Genomic DNA, 26,124 nt, shown 5'->3' with positions numbered 1-26,124 from the left:
TCTTAACAGGAACTTGGGTATTGACTGACAGAACTTAACTACTTGTAAAGTAGTAAAGCTTTAAGACGCTGAGGATAACAGACCAGCATGTGAACACAGTGGGGAACTGAAACAGCTTCAAATGTTTCTTTTTGAAACCTGTGGAAACCAAAGCACAGATAAAAGGAGAGTAAAGTGAGATTTATAAGGTGGACACAACATGATTTCCCAACTCATAAAATTAAAATACGGCCACATTTGACTTCACAAGGCTTGATCCAAGAAATTCAGTGGTAACTCAGTCTTTAAAGCTCAACATATGATTGGAAAGTTCTATGAATATGTAAGTTCACTTTCAGATTTGAGCCACTGGTGGCAACCTTTAGATACATACATGACAAACTGTCCTCAGTCAGAAGCAACATCTTCTTTTGACTGCTTCTTCATTCATAGGGGGTTTGCACAACAGACAGCTCCACATATTTGATTTCACAAATTTATACACTGGATGCAACCCTAACAAGATTTGATCCTTCACCAGGTCTTTAAGCAGGGAAAATGTATAAATCACTACATGATGGAGAACTGCCCTTAAGAAAACTTCCCAAATTGTTCTTAGGGCTTTCATAGACTTAGAGAATATACTGAATCAGAAAAGGCAGAAACACTGTGGGTGCTCAGCTGCTTGTCCACAGGTGAATGAATGTGACATCCATGAGAAAGCATTATTATAAGTGATTATTGAATAATCCCATAAACCTGGCTACTTCTTTAAGCTTTCAGCCACAGTTCTGTCAGGAACTTCTCAGTTAAAATAGGATTGTTATTCCATTTGGAGTCATTTTCAATTTCTGGCCTTATTCGTGGATGACCTCCTGCCTTTCCCACAACAAAAACCTTAAAAGGTTTTCAGCACAAACAGATCAGGCATCAGTGCCAACACGCAAGCACTGATTATTTCACATAAGAATAAGATGAAAAAAAGGAGTTGGAGATGGGTTGCAACGAGCAGCAAGGCCCAAGCAGCTTAAATAGAATAACCTGTGTGAGATTTATCTATATTTATATTCCAGAAGTGCTAACTGAGCTCTCCACTGTTTGTAAAAGGCAATATTAACTAGCTGATCATAAAACTATTTTTATTTTATGATTTCACTTCAATTTCAGTTTCCCCTGCATTCTTTCGTTGTTGTTTTTTTCTGAGAATAGGCATTTATTAGCTGTCCATTTTGAACACTAAATGAGGTACTTTACAATGTATAAAAACATGTATGATATGATTATAGTAGACGACATGACAAATATTCAAACTGCCCAGCCCTACTACACAGGAAGACACGGTTGAACTGGGAATGCAACTCTTATTTGAGGAATCTGTCATCAGAGGGAGACGCAGCTCTTTTGGCTATGTTCTCAGCTAAAGAAACAGGCAGACATACGGTTACCTCTCACTTTTGTTTTCCGTGAGTATACCCATGTACCTCTTCACATCTTCCATGACTGAAAAGATACATCACAGTATTTCCAAGGTTACAGTCTGCTAAGATGAGGTAAGGGCAAACTTGCTTCTGCAAGGACAGGCACATAGTAAGTGGAAAGCCTCAAATTGAGCAGAGAAGAGGGCTTGAAAGTGTCACTCAGGTGCTGGAAGTCCACATGTGCATCTGTTTTGCAAACTGCAGCACAAAGACAATGTCAGGCCTCTGGTCCGGGTCTGGGTTGATGCACATGCTGACCAGGTCACGCAGCTGCAAAAAGCATGAGGCTGTTATTTCAGCTTTTAAAAAACAAAAAAACAAAACAAAACAAACTACGCTGTGCATAAATTGGTGTAAGCAAAAGGACACATGCTTCAGGGCTATTTTACAGAACAAAAATCACCACATTCAGAGAAGGAGCTAAAGTAAGTAGTAGTAAAGTAGGACTTGAGAGTTCACTTTACCCACAGGCCATGTTCTCAGAATTGTTCAGTCATGCTAAACATAATTTTATAGGCACAGTCGAGATGCAGCAGCGCACGCTATTCTCCACGCTCATCATCTTGTGACGCCCTAGACTGCTTTCAGTGTCGATTATACATACTCTCCCTGTGCCTGCCTCTCACAGTCCAAAGTTATGCACCTTAGGTTAACTGGTATACTAAATTAACCAAAGTTATGAGGTTGTGTTTAAAGTTTAAAAAATATTACACTGTATGAATGTATTAAATGTGGCTTGTAGCTAAAGCACTTTCTGTGGTCAGTAAGACCACAGACACAGAAAGAAATGCAAGGGCAAATATAGTACTTTCTTTATATTGCAAAATACCACACATTATGCTGTCTAAACCTTTTAACTTACAATGACTGGAATGAGCCACTGTTTCAACAGCATTGCGCTTGTGTGTTATCAGGGAAGGTCAAATCTATGATTATCTGTCCAAGTTTACCAATATCAGTGCGAGTGGAGAAGGTAGGCTCCCTCTCCATATATTCACTTATCTTGTGTGAACAACTAACATGTTGAAACAAACTGTATTAGCTTTCATGGAATAGCTTTTCAAGCGCTCAATATAAGGACCTATGTATTCTTCATATGGCCCCTGCGAGGCTCTGTACACCTTTTTTGCCAAACAGAAAAATAAAACTAGCAACATAATAAACCAAAAAGTTAATGAAACTCAAATTCAAATCAAAACCAAACGTGGCTTTGTATTACTTTACCTTATCAGAGTAATGGTCCGTGGGGAGAGGGGGGTAATCACACTGCTCTATCTTCTGACAGAGGGACAGAAGGTTCATCTTGTCCCCATAAAATGGACTCTGCAGTGCAGCCATCTGGAGCAAAGAGGGATAAGGGATAAGGAAAGAAGAAAAATGAATTAGCTTGGTTGGCACTACCTACAAGTGAAATATTATTCCTGACCAGAGTTCAAGTAACATTGTGGTGTTCAGAGAGGTCTCTATTCTCGTGCCAGGGTGCTCGGCGGAAGTGTAAATAAAAGAAAATGTTTAAGCTTATTTATAAGATCCCACCTCTGGGTTTAAAGTTGAAACGTTTTTTTTATTTTATTTACATTTCCGCCGAGCACCCTGGCACTAATCAGCCAACAGGCACCACAAGCTTGGTTTTCTTTTTTCCAGGGTAAGAAAGTCATTTTCTGTTGAATCATTCACTATAAACACAATGAAAAAGTCAAAGTGTCTTTGGACCTACCTCATACAGAAGACAGCCCAGGGACCAGATATCTGACTTAAAATTGTAGCCATTCTCATGGATTCTCTCGGGTGACATGTAGTAAGGTGTTCCCACTGACACACAGAAAACAACAGACTTGTCATTTTGTGCATAAATGAAAAAGATGAAAACACTATTTATGCAGTAGTTTAAGTGTTAAACCTTATAGTAGGAAAACACATACGACAGTGAATTGTTTATTTTTTTATTACCACACCCCCAAGATATCTTTGTTTAGATTTTTGTTTTACACAGTTTCCATTTTCGTCACTAAAATATTTAATTCTGTGTTCTATATGATCTGCATGCCTGAATCAAGAGCTGATCTGACAGAAAATTTATGCACAACATAGAAATTGTGCATAAACGTGTGTTGTGTGTGTGCGTCACCTAAAGAATGTGCTACAGTGGTCTTGGAACTGAAGAAGCGTCCTAGTCCAAGGTCTCCCAGTTTTACCTCCCCGGTGGCTGTTATAAACACGTTGGCTGGCTTGATATCTGGTTTAAACACATGCACACATTGACATTCATTGCAAATACACTGCAATTCTGTTCTAAACCCAAGAATATAGTGACATTATATACACTCTACACACAGTAGTTGATTTCCTGCAACTATGAGAGGTGTGCTTACGGCTAATTCAATTTTGAGAAAGAACCATGCCGTTTCCTGTTTACAGACAAGTTACAGCTCCAACATTTACCGCGTCCAGTGAAAACTGCTGTAATTACGTCACAAACCAATTCAACTTTGCTTGGTTTTGGGGGGATATTAGAAATGTTTGGTCTTTGCTGTTATTTTTCTATTTAACAATACTTTCCATTAAAATAGAAAAACAAAATCACAATTTCTTTGAAAATCAGATTTAAAAAGATTTAGGTAGGCCAAAAAGCATAATCTGATTTTCAGTGAAACTGACACCTTACTGTGATTTTCTTTTTTAATTTTAATGGAAAGCATCATTATCAATATAAAAATCACAACTTCTCTGACAATCAGATTCTGCTTTTTGGCCTAAATCTTTTCCAACCTGGCAAGTACCACAGTATTAAAATACAAACTCCATACCAAAATAGTTTTGGGCGTGCAAATAACAACAGGATCCAACATTTTGCAAATTGTTTTTTCCTTTGGAAAGAGATTCTTTTTATTTTAACACCATGTAACATGTTATTATTCCCAATTGCTGGATACACCTGTACATATCAGTTCCTTGTATTTTAATTTTGACTGACAAAAGAAAGAAGGTTAGGAAGATATGAATGCACAACAACTGAGGTGTTTGAGCAGATTAACTACATCAGCATAATGATGGCAATGGAGATGAGGTGTGCATGGTAAAAATGCAAAGTGGAGTTGTTTACCACGGTGCATTACTCTGCGTGAATGCATGTGCTCCAGAGCGCTGCAGAGTTGCACAAAATATTTCCAAATTGTTCTCTCTGGGATAAGTCGTCTCTTCTTCTTGAAGTACTGAACAGAAAGAAGGAAGAAGTGTAACTAATCTAATTCTACATGTTAGAACAATGACACAATATTATTGCTCTAACTATCCCTCAATCATATAAACACACTTTCAGCTCTTTATTCCTAGCACTTTAAGTGTTTTGTCTAGCTTTTACACACACACAAACATAGGTGAAGCGGCCTCCTTTTCCTTGGATTGGTCTGTCTGATTTATTGTCAAAGCAGTGTTGCTGCCTCTTTCTGTTGATACTGTTTATATGGTTATTGGTTATAATAAAGCCTTATTTTGTGTTAAACACCTCTGCCTGGTGTCCTTTTCATTCCAATCCGGATCAAATTGTTACTGTCCTCCACCCTGTTTGCCTAGCTTTCATGTGGGGACGTAAAATGAAGATAGCTGAGACTTTATTTATAAATACTTTACAAGGCAAAAATAGTCCTCACTTTAAATGAGGCCACACAAATATTCATTAAATCTTTATTAACACCTTCACAAACAATGAGCTCATGTCTTTACCATTATATATTTGAAATTAATGTGCACTTAAATATTGAAATCACTTCTTTAGACTTTTATTATATATGAGCTTATTAATTAACAATCGATTTTTATATGTGATTTGATAAATTACATACTAAGTAATAACTGTATCCAAAATGCAAGCATAAATTCAAATGATCACAGGAATACTCAGGGCCATTTATATACAAAAAGTTAATCAAGGAAGTGGAAAAATATTGGCAACTCCTAGCACTATCCCTCAGCCTATTAGTAAACACACCTATGACATCAATTTCAAAATCCTATGTTGCATCGTTCTCGAGTTGTTGAATTCACAAGAAAACATTTCCTCTGATCTTTGACTGAGATTTGAACAAGTCATAGGGTTTTCTGACCTTTATCATCTGGGACAGATCTCCAGCATCCGCAAGCTCCAGAACAATGTTGAGCTCATTTTCTTCAATAAAAGAATCAAGGTACTTGATTACATTGGGGTGATTCAGCTGCTGCAGTGGACAAACAAAAGAAAAATGGTAGCGTCAACGGAGCTGTCACAAGCAAGGTGTATAGCAGAGCCGTCCATGCAAATGTTTCAAACAAATAAAATACTGGCGGCATCAAATGCCATTAATTTCAAAATCCTGTGCTGCCTCACACGATTTCCTGAAAACTCAGTGACCTTCGCCAAGGTCATTGTCACTGAGTTTTAAACACATCTGAGATTTTTAGTAGATACACCTATGGTGAACTTGAAACTCTTACATTGCCTCACTCTCAAGTTATAGCATTCACAAACTTGGGTCCATGCCATCTACCTGTCTGGCAGGGTGACCACCAGTGTTGGTCAAGTTACTTGAAAAAAGTAATTAGTCGCTATTTACTGATTACTTATTTTCAAAAGTAATTAGTTACTTTACTACTTGGTTACTTTTTAAAAACATGATACATAACATGAATATATAATAAAGCAATAGACCTTTCAGACCAATTGTATTTTTTCTGCATAATCATTCATATAAAATTGAATCAAATGAAAAAGTCTCTTTTTAAAACTTGTTAATCCTTTAACTCTATGCACATTGCATCAAGCAAAAATTTAATTATATGCAACATTCTCTGACTGGAAGAAATTTGTTTAACATTTAAACCTATTTTCCGCTTATTCCAGCATATAAAATTAAATCTTTTTTTTATGTTTACACTCACTCTTTCAAATAGATGCAAGTAAAACACAGCAAAAAATAAATTAAATCAAAGATTCAGCGACACTGAGTCCTGTCGCTCTTAAATCTATTTTCACCTGTTTAGCAGGAGTGGGGCCGGTGGAGGTTTGCGGTCATGTCAGTGGGGGGGATCAGGGGGTTTCTCTGAATTTCACATTCCCGTGGCAGCATGCTAGGTGCTTGTTCAGATTTGAAATTTAATTTTTTCGCTGTAGAAAGAAGTTTTCTTCCTACGCAGAGTGTACATTGGACGCTAATGTTTTTGTCACTTTTTATGGAATCAAACTCAAAGTAATGTCAGTACTTCCAAGCTTTAAACGCTGCATGGTCGTACTCTCTCCCACACTCCATATTATCCATTGTTGATCTAAACGTGTGTTGCTACCATGGACGTCGCACGTTCGTATGTCATTGTCATTAGACACTCTCACAAACAAAATCACGGTTTAGTAACACAGTATCCTTAAGTACTTTCTATCTAACACAGCGGTCCCCAACCTTTTTTGTGCCATGGACCGGTTTATGCCCGACAATATTTTCATGGACCGGCCTTTAAGGTGTCGCGGATAAATACAACAAAATAAAACTAGTGCCGGTACCGAAAAAAAGAAAATCATAACACACGTGAAAAGACCCAGGAAAACAGAGTAAACGATAAAAACGATAACAAAATAACGCTGAAAACCGATGAAAACTATACATTTCACACCTGAGCCTCAAAACGGTACCAAACAACTCACGGACCGGTACCGGTCCGAGGCCCGAGATCTTTCTCCTGAGTAACCGCCACCCAATTTCGCACTCATTCACTTATTATCAACCAGAGTATAATTTGCTTTGACAGACTTTACCTTCAGTAAATCAATCTCTTTGATGCAGTCCTGACGAGCCTTAGCATCCATCATCTCGAAGATCTGCAAAGATATATTGTGAGCAAATGTGGAAAGAAAGAACTTCATTTTAACTGAAAGAGACCTCCTGCAAATCTTCAACAAGCAGTTTAGTGGTGAGGGAAGAAAAGACGATTTGGAAAAATTAATTACTCAAGTCCGCTAAAAGCAGTCAATAGAAGAGAAACAATCCAAATAAACCATCAGTAATTATTAAGGCTGTATTATATTGAGACTGTGACACTATTGACACGATAATCAGCTTCTGTTTGAGTAAAGTTCTGATAGCTCTTCCACATTGTGTTGGCTCATGACGCTTAAGAAAACAACAATGGAGGAATCACTGTCTTACATTTAGTTATAGTTCTTTCAGATAGATATCTAGTGTACTGAAACTCACCCCTAGTGCTGTGTAGTCCATTATTGTAAAATTAAATGTTTTAAGAAATAACCACGTCAGGAAATACAGTCCCAATTCCCCAAAATTTGGAAAAGATATGTAAATGTAAATAAAACATAATGAAATGATTCGTGTTACGTTCCCCCCGAAGGGGTCTAGGCATGTGAGTGAGGGGACCAGTAACAAATGAGTCCGGAATCAGAATGAAAAGGAAAACAGACAGAGTTGTTCTGTATTAATAGAACTTTATTACGAAATGGTACAGGTGGATTACAAACGACATTAACATTAACTTAAAGGGCCGGCAACGCCGTCTTACCAACAACGCCAAAGAAACAAAGAAAACGCTCGCAGCCACGAAAGGCAGGAAGACTACCAAACAAACACAATAAAAAAGGAGGCACTTCCCACACTTCCTACCCTACTCCCCACCACGGGGAGACACTCTCAGGGCCCACAAGCCCGTCTGCTCACTGGTCAGAAAGAGGCTGTCTGTCCAAAATCTAGCACAGAACCGCGTAGAGCCACCGAGGAAAAAGCCACCCTGCTCACAGCTCATCCCCAGTTTAAATAGCCTCAGAGGATGATTGCTGACTGGAGTCAGGTGGCAAACGAGGCTAATCAGCAGCAGCTGTGTCCTGGGGAAAGAGGAGAGTGAGAGAGACAGAGAGGGGTAGGAGCGGCAAGAGGGGTGGAGGCGGGGAGAGTGGGCAAACACCCCACCCACACACTCCCACAGCCTCACAGAACGTAACATTCCCCCCCCCCCCCCTTACATTGAAGCCCTACCAAAACAACAACAACAGCAACAACAACAACAACAACAATAACAACAACACCCTATTGCGAGCTGCGTGAGAGTGCATCAGCCACTATATTGTCAGTACCTTTCTTGTGTATGATCATCAGATTGTAATCCTGGGCCAGGAGTGCCCAGCGCATCAGTCGCTGGTTGTGATTGTACATCCGGTTCAGAAAAACGAGGGGGTTGTGGTCTGTGTACACGGTCACCGGGGAAGCGCTGGAGCCCACATACACTTCAAAGTGCTGCAGAGCTAGAAGCAGAGCTAAGGCTTCCTTCTCTATGGTAGAGTAGTTCAGTTGATGGGGTTTGAACTTTGCAGAGAAATAACAGACCGGATGGCACACACCTTCCTCATCATCCTGTAGCAGGACTGCCCTGGCTCCGGTGGCACTGGCATCGACCTCTAGCTTAAAGGGGCGAGAGAAGTTTGGAGCTGCCAATACAGGGGTGCTGCACAGAAGAGATTTTGCCGACTCAAAGGCATGCTGGCATTCAACTGACCATTCAAAAGGCACCTTTGGGCTACACAGTTTGGTTAGCGGGGTCACGACCACAGAAAAGTTCTTACAGAAACACCGGTAATATCCGGTCATCCCTAGGAACCGCCTTAGTTCCCGTCTGGTGGCTGGACTCGGGTAGTCCAGGATTGCAGCAACCTTCGCCTCCACTGGGCGGACCTGCCCAAACCCCACCTGCTTACCTAGGTAAGTGACGGTTGCCTTACCAAACTCACACTTAGCGAGATTGAGGGTCAACGAGGCCTCGGCTAGCCGCTGAAACACTGTCCTCAGAAGGGACATATGATCTGCCCATGTGTCTGTGTATAGCACCACGTCATCTAGATACACATTGCACTGGGGCACATCTCCCAACACCAACTGCATCAGTCGTTGAAAAGTAGCTGGGGCATTTTTCATGCCAAAGGCCATTACTGTGTATTGCATGAAGTGGTCAGGGGTGACAAATGCAGAAATCTCTGAAGCTCTGGGAGTGAGAGGCACCTGCCAGTAGCCTTTAAGGAGATCGAGTTTGGTGATGAATTTGGCAGGGCCGATGCTGTCAATGCAGTCTTCCATACGAGGAAGCAGAAAAGAGTCAGAGACCGTTACAGCGTTTACCTTCCGATAATCTGTGCAGAAACGGGGTGTGCCATCAGACTTAGGTGTTAGTAGACATGGGGAGCTCCAGGGGCTACAACTAGGTTGTGCCAAGCCGTTTTCTACTAAGTACTCAACTTCTTCTTTCATGACCTCACGTTTGGCGAAGGGGCAACGATATGCATGCTGCTTGATTGGGACTGCGTCTCCAACGTCAATGTCATGCTCACAAACGTGGGTACGCGAGGGTACGTCACTAAAAAGAGACAGGTAGGAGTGCAGCAAGTCAAGTACCTCTTTACACTGGGACGGAGGAAGGTGAGATAGGTTGGCCTCGGCCTTAGCTAAAAAAACAGAATTTGACAACCGCCCACATTGCTGTCCCTCAGAAAGGGTACCCAGATCATCATCACCCTTAACTTCAACACTTAGCAGGGCAACAGGGACTGAACCGGGGACAGCCGTCCCAGCAGTGTCTGATGATTCTGTCATGCTGGTGTCTCTGGTATGGTATGGTTTCAACATGTTGACATGGCATAGGCGAGTCTTCCTTCTGCGTTCTGGGGTGTTGAGAATATAGTTGGTGTCAGACACTTTTTTCACTATCACATAGGGGCCTGAGAAACGAGCCATGAGGGCAGAACTGGGCACGGGCAACAACACAAGAACTTTGTCCCCAGGCTGGAACTGTCTTTCCACTGCTTTTTGATCACATCGTTTTTTCATGTTTGCCTGGGATACACAGAGAGCCTCTTTTGCTAACAAAGTAGCCTGTTGCCACCTGTCCTTGCATGTTTTTACAAACTCCACCACAGTAGTTTTAGGCACACAACCACTGAGAAAACTCTCCTTCAGCACCTTTAGCGGACCCCGCATGTCATGTCCAAACACCAGGGTAGCTGGGCTGAACCCCAAAGACTCCTGCTTCGCATCACGTATAGCGAACAATACAAAAGGGACCCCTTCATCCCAGCTTTTTCCGGTGTCGTGGCAATACTTACTCAACATCGCCTTGAGAGTTTGATGCCACCGCTCCAGTGCACCTTGTGACTCTGGGTGATAAGCACTAGACTCAGAATGAGAAACTCCAAAGGACCGTAGAGTCCGATTAAAATCCCTGGACATGAAATTGGTACCCTGATCTGTCTGCACGGTTTTCGGGAGGCCAAAGGTGGTAAAGAATTTGACTAGTGCTTTGGTAATGCTTGCTGTCGTGATTTTCCGCAGAGGAATCGCCTCTGGGTATCGAGTGGACACACACATTATGGTTAACAAGAACTGATTCCCTGCCCGCGTCTTTGGTAAGGGGCCAACACAGTCTACCAGGATATGCTCAAAAGGTTCACCGACAGCAGGGATAGGACGTAGGGGGGTGGGGGGCACCGCCTGGTTCGGTTTACCCACAAGCTGGCAAGTGTGACAGGTGTTACAAAACTGCACTACATCTGCTTTCATTGCCGGCCAAAAGAAATGCTGCAGTATACGGTCATATGTTTTAGTGACACCCAAATGACCTGACCATGCGTGATCATGTGCTAACTGCAGCACATGCCACCGCAGACTGGTCGGAACCACCAACTGCCGCACTACGCTCCAGTCTTCTCCAGGCCTTGGGGTCCACTTGCGCATCAATAAACCTTCCCAAACGAAAAATGTCTGCCTCTTGCTCCCCTCACCTCCCTTATCCTGAGCTGCTGCGGTAAAACACTGAACTAATAAAGGGTCTTCTTTCTGAGCCTTCACAAGTGCTTCCCGGGTGAGCAGAAAAGGAGCTCCAGACACAGGAGCTGGCTCAACCACACTGTGAGCTAACTCTAAGGCTCCATTATCTCCCTCATCGGTGCAGGGCATCACATCCTTCTCTAGAATAGAGCCGATCACTGATTCTGACAAATCAACCCCCCCACCTTGTTGCTGGGCACGTGAACGAGTCAGAACGCTCACCGGGAACACATCCGGGTGCTGCAGGCTGAGGGCATCTAACACAGGCTCTATAACAGGATTGTTGGTCACCTCAGGGGTAGGGTAAACTTTCCCACCTGCGATATCATTTCCCATTATAAAATCCACCCCATTAATCGGGAGAGAAGGCCGCACACCCACTGAGAAGAAACCACTCACCAGCTCACTCTGTACCCAGATACGATGGAGGGGAGCAGGCACAAAACTCATCCCAACACCTCTTACAATGATGCTAGAGTCACAGTCAGACTTCTCATTAAATTCAAGCACACTAGCTAGTATGAGGGACTGTGAGCCACCAGTATCACGCAGAATGGTCACTTCACACTTATCCTCGGTCTTACCAGAAAGCGAAACTATCCCCTTAAAAATGAAGGGCTTAAAACACTCATCCGGGGTCTCAGGGGAAGGGGGCCTACTGACAGGAGGCATGGTTTTAATCAGCCCAACCCCTTTTGGTTTACGTGAAGACGAGACTGATTGTTTCCGTCTGTAAGCTTCACAATCTGCGATCAGGTGGCCAGACTTAAAACAGAAAAAACACTTTCGGTCTGCCTTGGGACGAAACACAAGTACCTCACTCTTTGGGTGCTGTGCAACTGGCACCTCGCTAGCCTTCACTGGGGCATCGCGCCGGTCATACCTACTGACACTGGTTTTATGGACGAGCGCGAACTCATCAGCCAGCGTCGCAGCCTGCTGTAGCGAGGAAACCTTCTGTTCATTAATATATACCGCGATGCGCTCAGCAATGCAGTTCTTAAATTCCTCTATGAGCATTAGTTCCCGGATCGAAGCCAGGTCAGTGGCTTTGCAGGCCGCACACCACCGATCGAAAAGAACACCTTTTTCCCTGGCGAAATCAAGATAGGACTGACCCTGACCTCTTCTCAACCCCCGGAAACGCTGCCTATAGGCTTCTGGGACCAGCTCATAGGCCAGCAGGATAGCCCTTTTCAGCTTGTCATAGTCCAAGCTGTCCTCAGCTGACAACGAGGAACAAACTTCTTGAGCCTTACCCGCCAGCTTACATTGGAGCAAAATGGCCCATGAATCCCGTGGCCAGTGCAAGGCCGTGGCTATTCGTTCAAACGACTCGAAGTAGCTGTCGACCTCAGTGTCACGGAACATCGGAACCAGACGACTGTTTTTCCCTACGTCAAACGGGGTGTCTGCCTGACGAATGGAGGCAGTCGGAGGAAGGGAAACCTGCCGGAGTTCCAGCTGTCGCAACCTCACAGCTGTCTCTGCCTCCACCTCCACCTTCCTCAATTCGACCTCTCTGGCTCTAGCAAGCTCTGCGTCTAAACGCCTAAGCTCCAGCTCTTTCTTTAGCTGGAACTCCCTCTCACGGTCCTCCTTTTCTACCTGGAGACGAGCCAGGCGTACACGGAGCTTAGCATCCTGCTTCGAGCCTTCACTTGATTCAATGGAGAGGGGTTCGAAGCGAGGCAATGTCATGGGTTTGTCCTCAGGCAGCCCCTGATCAACAGGTGTCGACACCAATGGACCTACAGCTTGAGCTGACGCCTGCGGAACAGGCTGAGACGCTGCCCCATGCTCAAGTGGACTGGCAGATACTGGCAAGGCCACTATCCCTTTCTCCACCAAGCCAGACACAAGAGCAGCTTTCAGCTCAGCCTTACGCAGAGCTGTGGAAACAGAAATGCTATAACCTGATGCCACCTCATGCAAATCCCTCTTCCTACAGGCGTCCAGTTGGACAAGCGAGGGGTTTTTCTTAAACACGGCAATATCAAAGGTAGCCATCAACTCTAAAAACAAAAAACTACCTGAGGCTAACAATAACAACAAAGAAGCACCACCTCCAATACACAAATGAGAAAACAGGCGGGAAAAGTGTGGCCAGAGGTTAACCAATAAATAAAAGTACCGCCAACCCTCTCCCCAGACCTGCCTACTAAAATTTTAGCCTAGTTAGCTTCTGGAGTGTACCAGGCTCGAGGCAACTTTAAAGGCTAAGCATCAAGTGCACAAAGCACCGACAAGCCTACCCCCGACAGGGAACTAATCCCCACCCGGGATTACTCCGAAAATAATAAAGGAAAAATAAAAAATGAGTGCCTGAAGGAGGAGCTTACGCTCAGCTAGACACTCCCCTTTTGCTAACTGGAGAGGGAGCGCAGCCGATACAATACAACTAACCAGGCCACCGGCAAACAACTCACAAAAACTCAATTTTCCTTCCATTCATATCCTGGACGAGCCCCCACATTGTTACGTTCCCCCCGAAGGGGTCTAGGCATGTGAGTGAGGGGACCAGTAACAAATGAGTCCGGAATCAGAATGAAAAGGAAAACAGACAGAGTTGTTCTGTATTAATAGAACTTTATTACGAAATGGTACAGGTGGATTACAAACGACATTAACATTAACTTAAAGGGCCGGCAACGCCGTCTTACCAACAACGCCAAAGAAACAAAGAAAACGCTCGCAGCCATGAAAGGCAGGAAGACTACCAAACAAACACAATAAAAAAGGAGGCACTTCCCACACTTCCTACCCTACTCCCCACCACGGGGAGACACTCTCAGGGCCCACAAGCCCGTCTGCTCACTGGTCAGAAAGAGGCTGTCTGTCCAAAATCTAGCACAGAACCGCGTAGAGCCACTGAGGAAAAAGCCACCCTGCTCACAGCTCATCCCCAGTTTAAATAGCCTCAGAGGATGATTGCTGACTGGAGTCAGGTGGCAAACGAGGCTAATCAGCAGCAGCTGTGTCCTGGGGAGAGAGGAGAGTGAGAGAGACAGAGAGGGGTAGGAGCGGCAAGAGGGGTGGAGGCGGGGAGAGTGGGCAAACACCCCACCCACACACTCCCACAGCCTCACAGAACGTAACAATTCGTAAATGTCATAAACCCACGTTTTATTCACAACAGAACACATAAAACAATACCAAATGTTTAAAGTGATAAAATGAACAATTTTACAAAAAAGATTGTCTAATTTTTTAATTTGATGGCAGCAACAGGTCTAAAAAAAAAAAAGTTGGGGCAAGGTCATGTTTACCACTGTGTACCATCCCGCATTTTTTAACAACAGTGAATAAAAATGTAGGAACTGAAGAGACCAGTTGATGGAGAGGAATGTTGTGCCATTCTTGTCTAGTACGGGATTCTAGCTGCTTAAAGGTCCCAAGTATTCTTTGTCACATTTGTTTTGTTTCCTAATAAGTCAAATGCTTTCAACTGGTAAAAGGTCTGGACTGCAGGCACATCAGTTCAGCACTTAACTCATTCACTGCCATTGACGTCTATAGACGTCAATTACGTTTTTCAATGGGAGGGGCTAGAATACAACCTCGGGCAGCTTGTCAGTGAAGTTTATTTTTTCATATATTTGTAAATAAATTGTTTTGATAAAACATAACCTTTCTCAGTGTTATTTCTGTTTTATAGAAGTGAAAAACTATTTTACCGGTATATGTTAGAGGTGTCACAAAGCAAGAAATATTAGTGTCAAAGGCACTTTTCTGCTTGAAATGTATTTTTCACAAAAAGCTCGTTTTCTCCCTTTTTTTGGTCAAAACAGGCATTTTTGGTGGAACCCACCTCTCTTCTACAGCTGATTACTAAAGAATGGAAAATGGTAGAAACAAGCTTTTTTTTTTGGATGAAAGAAGAGAGTCTGTTCTTCATTTTGGTAGGTTCAGCATTTATATGATCATAACACACAGTTTTCTGTGGCTCTTCAAAAATGAGTAAAAATGCTCAAAAACCCTGGCAGTGGGGAGTTACCTGATTTGGAAATGGCTGGCAGTGAATGAGTTAACATCTTCTCTACAAAGTCATGCTGTTTAAATAGATGTAGTATGCGGTTTAGCATTATCTTGCTGAAATATGCAAGACCTTCCCTTAAGATGATGTCTGGATGGGAGCGCATGTCAGTATAAGACCTGTATATACCTTTCAGCACCACTGAGTTGCTGCTGTTTCGATTAGCATATATCCACAGTAACAAGATTACATGCATTAGTCATTATAACTGATTACATGATCAAATCTTAGTTTGACTTTATTAATAGATCATAAAACCATCTCCATCTTCTTTGTCAGACTATCTTTATTAAATTATAATTATTTCTGAGATCTTCCGTAGATGTGCATGTCTACCTCTTTCTCACGGTAGAATAATGTGTCAATTAATAAACAGTTATGAGTGGGTGAATGCCAAAGGCACAGCTTTCCTCATTTACCATTGTTATTAACAAGTAAAGATGGTTTGTTTTCCACAAAACTCATGTTTCAGAATGAGAACACAGAAGATGAAGTCTTTCTGTGCAGTGAAATATTAAAATACTTAACTCTATACAGGTCTAGGGAGTTTTGAGTTTGAATAAACACTATAATGGAGAACATTTGGGTAGCGTGGGAGCAGACAGAAAGACCTCATATGGATTACTATAACTATACTCTAATTGGTTTATTAAACAGAAGGAAGATCAAGAGCTCAGGTATCTTAGGCTCCTGAGGGAAATAAACATCAGTCAGTGGAAGATGAAATACAGTGTTAATGTAATTCAAGCAATGTGTTCCTTGTTTTGTCTGAATTTTACTTTTTTTAGTTTGTGTTCGGTGCAAATGTGATAGCTGCCACTAGTCGCCTCACTCAATCCTCACCCTGCAGGTTTAAAGCTAAGCCCAACATACTTCTACTCCTGAGGAATACTGGTATTATACTGGTAACACAGCAGAACTAAATTCAGCTTCATGCATCTTGGTTTTACTAGTATTATTAGCACTAAAGGAGGCTGAAATTCACTTAATATTTGACACATTCATGTAAACAACTATGCTACCAGTGTTTAAACAGTGGTAAAGCTAAGCTAGCAAAGACTAAAATAAATTAACATTATGCCTACAAGTTGCAGATGATTAAGCAGAAGAATGTATTTGATAAGGCGTGTACAGTTTACTTTGTAAAATAAAATACTTTAAGTAATCAAGTTAAACACATTAACTTGCAAAACACCAATTTCCACTATAATAAACATAAACAGGAAATGACATTGCACTGCAGTGAGATCTAACACCACATGTATTGCGACTAAGTACAAAGAGCTGTACCTGGACCTTCTTGAGTGCCACCAGCTGTCCATCAAGCAGATATGTTGCTTTATAGACCTCACTGAACTGACCCCGACCGATCTTCTTCTCAATGTGGAAGTTTGCCATTGTGCAGCAGTAATTATAGCTTGGAACATTTTTCTGAACAAGAAAACACCATCAGCAGTAAAACAAAGCAGTATATTATAACTCAATAGATGTCATTTTTTTCTTTCAGCTTAGTGATTTTAACATATCTCTCAATACTATGTGTTGTTTCAAAGTCTAAGGCTAATACAGACAGAACATTTTGAATATGTTGATGGTAGTTATCATCAACTACCACATGCTAATAGAAGAAGAACATTACACTCTGTTAGTCACAATGTCTAAAATTATCTTGTACAGTGCTTTAACTTACAATGTCATATAGACACTATACATTTTGGAACATGTAATGCTCTTCTTTTGGCAAAAAAAAAAAAAAAAGAAAAAGAAAAAAGGCCAATACTATTTTTTGGGTCAATACTACTACTACTACCTACCTGATTTTCCTGGCTTGGTATCTTGTAGAGATTATTGTGTTTGTCTAAGGTGGGCTGGTTGTTGTTCTGCACCTCCATGTTTGCATCACACCTACCCACCTCTGCAACAAAGAATAGTTGAAATGACTTATTTAAAATCATGGTACATCTGCTTAAAACATTAAAAAAAACCCAAAAAACTCCAGTCATAATACGCAGAAACTGGGATAAAGTGTAAGCATGAAAAACTAGTTAATGCATTTATTACTTCTAGGTTGAACTACCTCCTTCAGTTAATTCAAAATGCTGCAGCAAGAGTTATGACGGGGACTAGAAAGAGAGAGCATTTTTCTCCTATATCTGCTTCTGGCTTAGCTTCCTGTTAAATCCAGAATTTAAATCCAAATTTAAAATACTCCCACCACAAGGTCTTGAATAATCAGGCCATGTTATCTTAATGACCTCATAGTAGCATATCACCCCATTAGAGCACTTCGCTGTCAGACTGCTGACTTACTTGTGGTATTTAAAAGTAGAACGGAGGCAGAGCCTTTAGCTCCCAGGCCCTGTGGAACCAGATTCTACTTGGATTTAAGACACAGACACCCTTGCTACTTTTAAGATTAGGTTTAAAATTTTGCTTTTTAATAAAGCATATAGTTATGGCTGGATCAGGAGAGCCTGAATCCTCCCTTAGTTACACTGCAATAGGTCTAGGCTATTCCCATGATGCACTGAGTGTTTCTTCTTCACTCAATATGTGTTTATACCCCTCCCTGCATTTAACCATTAATCTTTGTTATTAATCTTAATCACTATTAATCTCTGACTCTTTTCCACAGTGTTTGTTTTTTTTCTTCTCCCCTCACTCTGAACCGGTCACGGCAGATGGCTGCACCTCCTTGAGGCCGGTTCTGCCACAGGTTTCTACCAGCTACAAGATTTTTCTTTCTCCATTTCACCAAAGTGCTTCTTCATAGGGGATCATCTGGTTGTTGGGTTTTCTCTGTATTATTGTAGGGTCTTTATCTTAATATAAAGTGTCAGGCAACTGTTGTTGTGATTTGGTTGTATGAAACTGAATTGAATGTACATACATATGAAATAAGATGTCTGTTTATGCAGCTAAAATGTACATGCATTTCTTGGTCTTTACTTATATGAATTATTGTATTACTACATGGTCACAGGATGGTCTTTATTAGGGGTGGGTTTTGATTATCGACTTAGGGATTAAAATCGATTCTAGCTTGGATAACGTGATATTAGAGCTGGGCGATAGAACGATAACGATATGTATCGTGATATAACTTTTACTCGATAGAGAAATTAAGCTATCGCGATAGACCTCGCCGCTCTTGTCCTCTTAAAAAAAAAAAAAAAAAAAAAGGTCAGCCAATCCAAATCAAGTAGCGCAGAGCCGAACCAATCACAGCCACAGCGTCACGTCACGTGACTTGTTACATACAGCACAAGTGCCAAGCCGCACGTGTGTTTGTTTGGGAAGCAGCCAGCGGGTAATGGAGCCAGCGCATAATGGAGGAAATGAGTGTGCCGACTAGAAAAATCAACCGAGCGTGACCGAAGAGAAAACAGATGATGGTTCCAATGCCGGAGAGATTGTCGAACGGAAGAGCCATAGAAGTTCCGTAGTGTGAAGGTATTTCGGCTATTTCAAGTCTGACAAAAAATAGAGTAGCGTGCACTGTAAATTGTGCCGAAAGCAAGTCTGGAAATACAATAAACTGGTGCATGCGTCACACTGTGCGCCACGTTATTGTTTCGGTGAAATGAATTTCTACAATACTGTTACTGTTAATTCTACTCTCTGCAGTGTTTAAATGCTTACATATACACAGTTACTAGGGTTGCCAACCGTCCCTTAAAATACGGAATCGTCCCGTATTTCGAAACAAAAGTACACGTCCCGTATTGAGCTAATAAGGGACGCACTTTGTCCCGTAATACAGTGAGAATCAAAAGTAGTCTATAACTTTTAATGGAATTAACGCTTTGTTTGAAAACATAATTCCCAGCCCCTCTCCTGCTTTGTGACCAATGAGCTGACAGCACACTTATGACAATTCGAGTATGACAATTCAGATTACCGCTCATCTCATTGGTCGAGGAAAGGTCGCTTACGGAGAAAATACCGGAAGACAACAGATGACCACAACAAGAAGCATGGCCAACAGGGAAACAAACGCCGACACGGCGGTGCAAGTCTCGGACGACAGTAAACCTAAAGCTGGGCAAACACTGTGCGATTTTTTCAGTCACGTTATTCAGCTCCTGCTCAAACTGCACGATTGACTCGCAGGGGTTAGAAGTTGGTAGGTCACGATGCAGGTCTCACACTATACGGCCCGATGCTCTGATGCGACCTGAGTGCTCACACTGTGCCTCCATAACATGAAGGTTATAACAGAAAATCTGTCACTCTCTCTCTCTGTCTTACACTCACACAGACACACCACCACCATCAACTTTGCTAAATTGCTAATGAAAAACACTCATCAGGCAGCTGTGATTGAGCAGCAGTGTAAATCCAACTGTTTTCACGGTTGTTGTGGTCGTGATCATTTTGTGATGCCACATCGAAAAGGCTCGGATGAGCTTTCCAAAGTTCTACAAGTTGTGCCTCCATCGCTTGTGTCCAGATCACACGCTGCACAGCCGTGCTGCAACGTCTTTTTCACCGACGTTTACGTGTTTGCGCGCGAGCAGTGTGAGCGGCTGTGGTGAGAACCTCACGAGCGATTGATGATCGGGAGCTGGTCGTGAGGTGTTAATCACTTCTCGTTACCCCACGTATACTACACGATGCACGATGAAGGCCAAAATCGGTCCGATCACTCAAAAATAGTCTCAAAATGGGCCTAAAACCGCATGGTGTAAGCCCAGCATTAGAGCAGCAATGTTTGTTCCCCTCAGACAAAGGGAAGAATGGGAAAAGGAAAACACCTGGCTGGAAAAAGTTAATATGGGCATGTGCAATGAATATCAGCGCTATGTGGCCAGAAGTGTGATAATATAATTTATTTTGTGTAATAAACAACTGCAAGGATAGATGATTACAACAAATAGATGACTAATACATAAAAGTAATACATAGATGAATAATGATGATGAGTTAAGATGCGTAATCATGGGAACAAGCGGGTTTACAAACAGGAGCAGCTGATTACCATCAGAAAAGCTGAAATAATATTTCAACTGAAGCCGATTGTACTAAATGCACTAAATGTGCACTGTTACAAGAATGTTTTTCTTTCTATTGTTTTCTATTATTTTAAGTTAAGCAGGACAGAGTTCTTTTAAAGAAAGATTTACTTATATTCTCAAAAGTTAAGCATGACAGGCTTCTGTTTAAGAAAGACCTGTTTTATTGTGTTAATGTTGTCATTTTGAGCTAAAAATAAATGGCTAAATGATCATTTGTTTCACATGTGTTCATATCACAAAGAATACACATCTACTTAAATCAAATTCAAGTCAAAGGGTTAAAAAAAATAATTTCACACACAAAAAAAGAGCTAGAAAATTCACCACACTGGGAAGGGTGAAGACAACTGGGTCGCCCGGCCCTGGCCACGAGGTGTCCCTTATTTATTTTTCAGGGAGTTGGCAACCCTAACAGTTACTGTCCCTCCACACATACGACTCGGTTCTGCTTCTATGCCCCAGCTTTGTTTACTTTTTCCCACCGAGGCTTCTAGACTTCTGATTGGCCAACATTTCTGCACGGTTAGGAATCTAGCGCCACCTGCTGCTTTGGCATGTTCATAGCAGCGTTTTCCTTCATTTCTCCCTTTATGTGTGGACAGGATTATTTTTTAAAACGAAAACGGAAAATCTCAGTTTTCAAAAATACCCGTGTACGTGTGGACGTAGCCTCAGTCTCTGACTGGAAGCGCTAATTCGTCATTCGGCTTTTGTCAGACTAAAGTAACTGTTAAAACTGTTTGAAAAGCTCAGCTATACAACAAGGAGAGATTGAGAATTTCCTTTTAGTTTTTTAGTTCTCAGTTTATTTGATATTGACAAAAGTTAGTCAATTTTGTCTGTTCTTCTGTAAAACAAACTAAGATTTATTTTTAGAATTAATATTTTGTTTCTAAGTGGAATTGACAATTTAGTAGTCTGTTTCGTTTGTTCTATTTTGAAACAAACGCTTTAGCAGCTGCCTTTTGTGTAGTTTGCAATATTTGCCTTTATTTATCTGAAAAAGTCTCATGTTCCTTAAGTACATCTACCCTGTTGAACTTATTATGGGAAATAAATATTTAAATAAAAACAAGCTGCTTATTATTTCACATTTTACTTGTGAGCAACGGCACATTTAAATCTTACAAATATAGTTATTTGGCTCATATCGTGATAGATATCGTTATCGCCTGAAATGAAAAAAAACATATCGTGATATGAAAAAATCTCATATCGCCCAGCTCTACGTGATATCGATTCATTAAAATCCTGAACCGATTTTTAAATATAAATTTATTTTGCCCGAAACACCAAAATCTCAGGTTAAACCTCACAAAATTTCAACAACCACCAAACAGCTAAAACAGTAAATGAGAGCAGGTACACAGATTCTGCACAAAGATGTAAACACAAAGCACGGACCCGCCGACAGATCGGAATCAGTGAGATGGCGCCTTTCTCACCCGATGGCACGGGCATGGACATGGTCGGGGCTGAAAGCCAACAGCTCGCTGATTCTAATGTTTCGGCGGGTTCACGCTTTGTGTTTACGTCCTTTTTGCGCTAGATTCTGAAGCTGCAGGTTTTATCTCTCTCCAAACAATATTGATTGAACCAGCAGCAAAAGAAGATCCAAACTACGCTTCACATAAACATCGTCATGAATTCCTTACTTTTGCTGTTTCGCTTCCAACACGATAAAAATCACACTTCATGCACAGCTCTCACTCTCTCTCTGTGTACTTCAAGAACAGCTTCCAATCTAAAAATCTCTGTTTTCTGCATTATTCGCTTGTTTATTACGCACAAGTCTACCGTTCTTTATAGCGCTGTCGGCCGCTGTTTTTTTTTCCTTTTCCTTACAGTTTGTATATAACTGTGATTTGGCACATATAGATAAAAATAAAATTAGTTAAAATCAAGATGACCTGTTAGTTTAAGACATGTAGCTCTTGAACTTCCTTCTCTAGGTGTTCTTTCATATACAGTGGTATGCAAAAGTCTGGGCACCCTTGATAATTTTCCTTCATAAATCATTGGTTGTTTGGATCAGCAATTTCATTTAAATATATCATATAGTAGATGAACATAATGATACTTGAGAAGTGAAATGAAGCTTCTAGGATTTACAGAAAGTGTGCAATAGTTACTTAAACTAAATTAGGTAGGTGCATACATTTGGGCACCCCAACAGAAAAATTATATCAATATTTAGTAGATCCTCCTTTTGCAGAAATAATGCCTCCAAACACTTCCTATAGCTTCCAATGAGAGTCTGGATTCTGGTTGAAGGTATTTTGGACCTTTCGTCTTTACAAAACATTAGTTCAGTCAGGTTTGATGATTTCACAGCATGGACAGCCCGCTTTAAGTCACACCATAGCTTTTCAATAATATTCAGGTCTGGGAACTGAGATGGCCATTCCAGAACATTGTACTTGATCCTCTGCCTGATTTTGAACAGTGTTAAGGGTCGTTGTCTTGTTGAAATATCCAGCCCTGGTGCAACTTCAACTTTGTCACTGATTCTTGAACATTGTTCTCTCTTTATGCACTGAAGCTGGCACGTTCCCTGAGTTTTTCCAGCAAGATGGTGCACCACCACATTACGGGTGCCAGGTCCGAGCATTCCTAGATGAACAGTTTCCTGGAAAGTGGATTGGTCATCGTGGGCCAGTTGAATGGCCCCCAAGGTCTCCCGATCTGACCCCCTTAGACTTTTATCTTTGGGGTCATCTGAAGGCAATTGTCTATGGTGTGAAGATACGAGATGTGCAGCACCTGAAACTACGGATACTGGATGCCTGTTCTGGCATTTCTCCTGCGGTGTTGCTATCAGTGTGTGAAGCGTGGGAGAAGAGGGCTGCATTGACAATCCAACACAATGGGCAGCACATTGAACACATTTTATATGTGGTCAGAAACTTATAAATAACTCATGAAAGAATAATGTTACGTTGAAACCGAGCACACCATTGTTTTTCTTGTGACATTACCAATAAGTTTGATGTGTCACATGGCCCTCTTCCTATTGAAAAAACAAAAGTTGTATCCAAGATGGCCGACTTCTAAATGGCCACCATGGTCACCACCCATCTTGAGGAGTTTGCCCCCTCACATATACTAATGTGCCACAAACAGGACTTTAATATCACCAACCATTCCCATGTTATTACGGTGTATCCATATAAATGGCCCACCCTGTACTTGTCACGTGCAGACTCCTACATCATTATGATGAAAGCATTGGGGTTCAATTTGCCCAAAGACACTTCAACATGCTGAATGGAGGAGTGAGGGATTGATTGATTGGTGGATGACCCGACTCAACCCCTGAGTCACAGCTGTAACGTTCAACTTAGCAGTGTACAGGTCACATCCATAGGGCAAGACTGCACAGTTGGGTATGTTTAACTACCCAACTGAACATCATATAAGAGCATTTTTATAGTTTATTACAAGAATCATATTTACTTTCTATGGATAGTTATCCAAATCATAACAACTCTTGAATAGGGTAATTTTTTAATGACTCATTCACCTGGATACTGTACTTAATTGCAATGTGGAGTCATTAACTCTTCATTAACCTTTCTCCAGTTACAAAAGGACTCTGTTGCCAGGTTTCGGCAACAGGTTTGGGTCCTGTGGTGACTACAATAATTCAAGCCAAAGCTATTTTCAGACCACCAGATCACTAAAAGTGACTCAAAATAGCTGGTACTGCATCTCTGTGTGTGCTAAGTTATTATGACTAGATGAGTTATTTTAACAATTTTGTACCTTCTCTCGCAACTTAAGAGTCCAATAAAAACAAACCAAAAGCAAACGTTTTGGATCAATTGAAGTTTTTTTAAGGAATTTTCAAAACAATCTGATAATAATTAATTATAATAGTCCAGCCTAGAAAGTAATAAATGCATTGTCAAATGCAAATATGACATGCTTAGAGCAGATACCAACTGATCGCTGTAACAAGGTCCATGCTAATCATGCACTAATCAGGACATCTGATTACCAGAAGTTAAGAAAAAGAGTGAATAGCAGAATAAGCTGTTTGGCATTGGTAGAGTTTGGCATTTTCATGGGCACAACTATGCTACTCAACCCACAAATGCATTTTTGCTAAGTTGTATGCACATATGTTTTTGACTTTTTGCAAAAGTGTCAAGGAATACCCGCACCTGTGAAATTAAAATGCATTGTTTCTGATTATCTTTTTTCTCACATGCAGCTTTTGACATAAACATAACTCTTCATGTAGTGAAGAAGAGCATGCAGAGGGTTGATGAGACATGCTAAGGTAAGATGGTGGCATCTGCTCTGGGGACCCCTAACGGGAGCAGCCAAAAGAACAACAATCTGACATAGCTCCCACGCCCTCATATGCCAGCAGAAAATCGTTGTTGATTGAAGTTGCTCAATGTCATTGGCAATCTCTGGATGCCACATGACTATTAGTCGCTTCCTGTGTAGACAGTCTTACTACTCAACCTTTCCTTTCATATTCAAAGATGTCGAGTGCTCTATGAAACTATTGCCCAATGGCTTTTGGCTACTGTTGGTAAAAGAACAAAAACTTAATTGGGTAATTTCAACAGGTCACATGATAGAGTGAGGCAACATCTCACAGTGGTTTCACCTAAAACTTCTAGTTGTAATGACCCATACCTTTTTTTCACACCTTGGCTCATGTGATGAGCATATGATAAGGAGTGGGTCAACAAACATCTTAAAGGACAAACCCCAATACCTGGTACTCTCCAACATTTGGTTTTAGAACTGCAAAAGCTCTTGGATGAGAGTTGAAACCTCTTCAAGAAATTTAAACAAGTACAATGGTTTTCTTATACTGTTTCTACATATAATGTTCACTTCTACACAGAAACCACACACCCAGACAGGAGGGGTGGGGGTACAGCTTGTTACTCATGTTTGATACACAAATATTGTCATTGTTATATGGATGTGTTTTGTTTGGGGGTTTTTTGTGTGTATTTTTAAACTAATGCCAGAGATGCTATCACATAATACACCCAATGCCGCATCTCTGTTCTACCCAATTACCTCACGTTGTAATCGACTAACTTAATGTATAATCCAAATTGGTCTAAGTCAAAAGTACAAAAATTATATTCACAGGAAGATAAACCAGGAGCTGCAGAAGTTGCGAGTTTTGCAGTGGTTTCCTGTTGTGAAAGAAGAGCCTGCAGAGACGAGAATTACCCCAATAACACTCACCATTACTTCATTTAGCTTGAGTGACAGGTCGCCGATAATTACTTTAAAGTGGCAATGGAAACATGGAAATTAAATGGATGTGAATTTCAGTCCAAGTGTTCTGCTGCGTGCTCTTTTCCGGGCCTGGTGCAGCACGATTGTTTAAAATAGAAAAAAAATATATAATATTATGTTTAAACTATAGACCAGGAATCTATAAGGTCTCGTTTCTGTCCGGGTAAGCAGCACGCTAACGTTGCTGCTAACTAGTTAACTGCTACGAAGGTTGTGCAGCTCTCCAAAATGAGGCTGTATCCTGTTCCATGACGCGTGTTATGATTCAGCCACACACGAACTTACTGAAGCGAGCTGCTGCACAATTCTGCGAGCTGCCACCGTCTCCTTACTACTGACTGTGTCTTACCTGGAGAGGAGTCAGTAATGTCCTGCGGCGTGAAGGCCTTCCACATTTTACAACTTCTGTTAGTTCGTGTTGTTGTGCAACTCCTCACACCAACAATATGAGTCAGACCCCCGCCCCCGAGTCTCTCTCTCCCGCCCCCGAG

General features: G+C 41.5%; 1 protein-coding gene across 3 annotated transcripts; it reads right to left on the bottom strand.

Annotated features, from left to right (window-relative positions):
* Nucleotides 1-1,101: 1,101 nt before the first annotated feature.
* On the bottom strand, nt 1,102-26,124 carry nek6 (NIMA-related kinase 6). Of its 3 annotated transcripts, none has more exons than XM_026172886.2 (10): nt 25,983-26,124; nt 17,153-17,253; nt 16,629-16,769; nt 7,240-7,302; nt 5,561-5,671; nt 4,561-4,669; nt 3,586-3,693; nt 3,175-3,269; nt 2,682-2,795; nt 1,102-1,727 (listed from the first exon to the last, which is right to left on the bottom strand). In XM_026172886.2, the coding sequence occupies exons 1-10, from the start codon at nt 26,026-26,028 to the stop codon at nt 1,617-1,619; spliced, it is 999 nt and encodes a 332-aa protein (XP_026028671.2). In that variant the 5' UTR covers nt 26,029-26,124; the 3' UTR covers nt 1,102-1,616. The 3 variants fall into 3 exon arrangements, with proteins under 3 accessions (XP_026028671.2, XP_026028673.2, XP_080159584.1); XM_026172888.2 differs by lacking the exon at nt 25,983-26,124 and adding an exon at nt 25,580-25,863; XM_080303458.1 differs by lacking the exon at nt 25,983-26,124 and having other exon boundaries at nt 17,153-17,478.

Source organism: Astatotilapia calliptera, chromosome 7 (assembly GCF_964374335.1).
Source record: "Astatotilapia calliptera chromosome 7, fAstCal68.1, whole genome shotgun sequence".
Classification (NCBI taxonomy): Eukaryota; Metazoa; Chordata; class Actinopteri; order Cichliformes; family Cichlidae; genus Astatotilapia; species Astatotilapia calliptera.
This window is presented reverse-complemented; position numbering and strand designations above follow the sequence as displayed.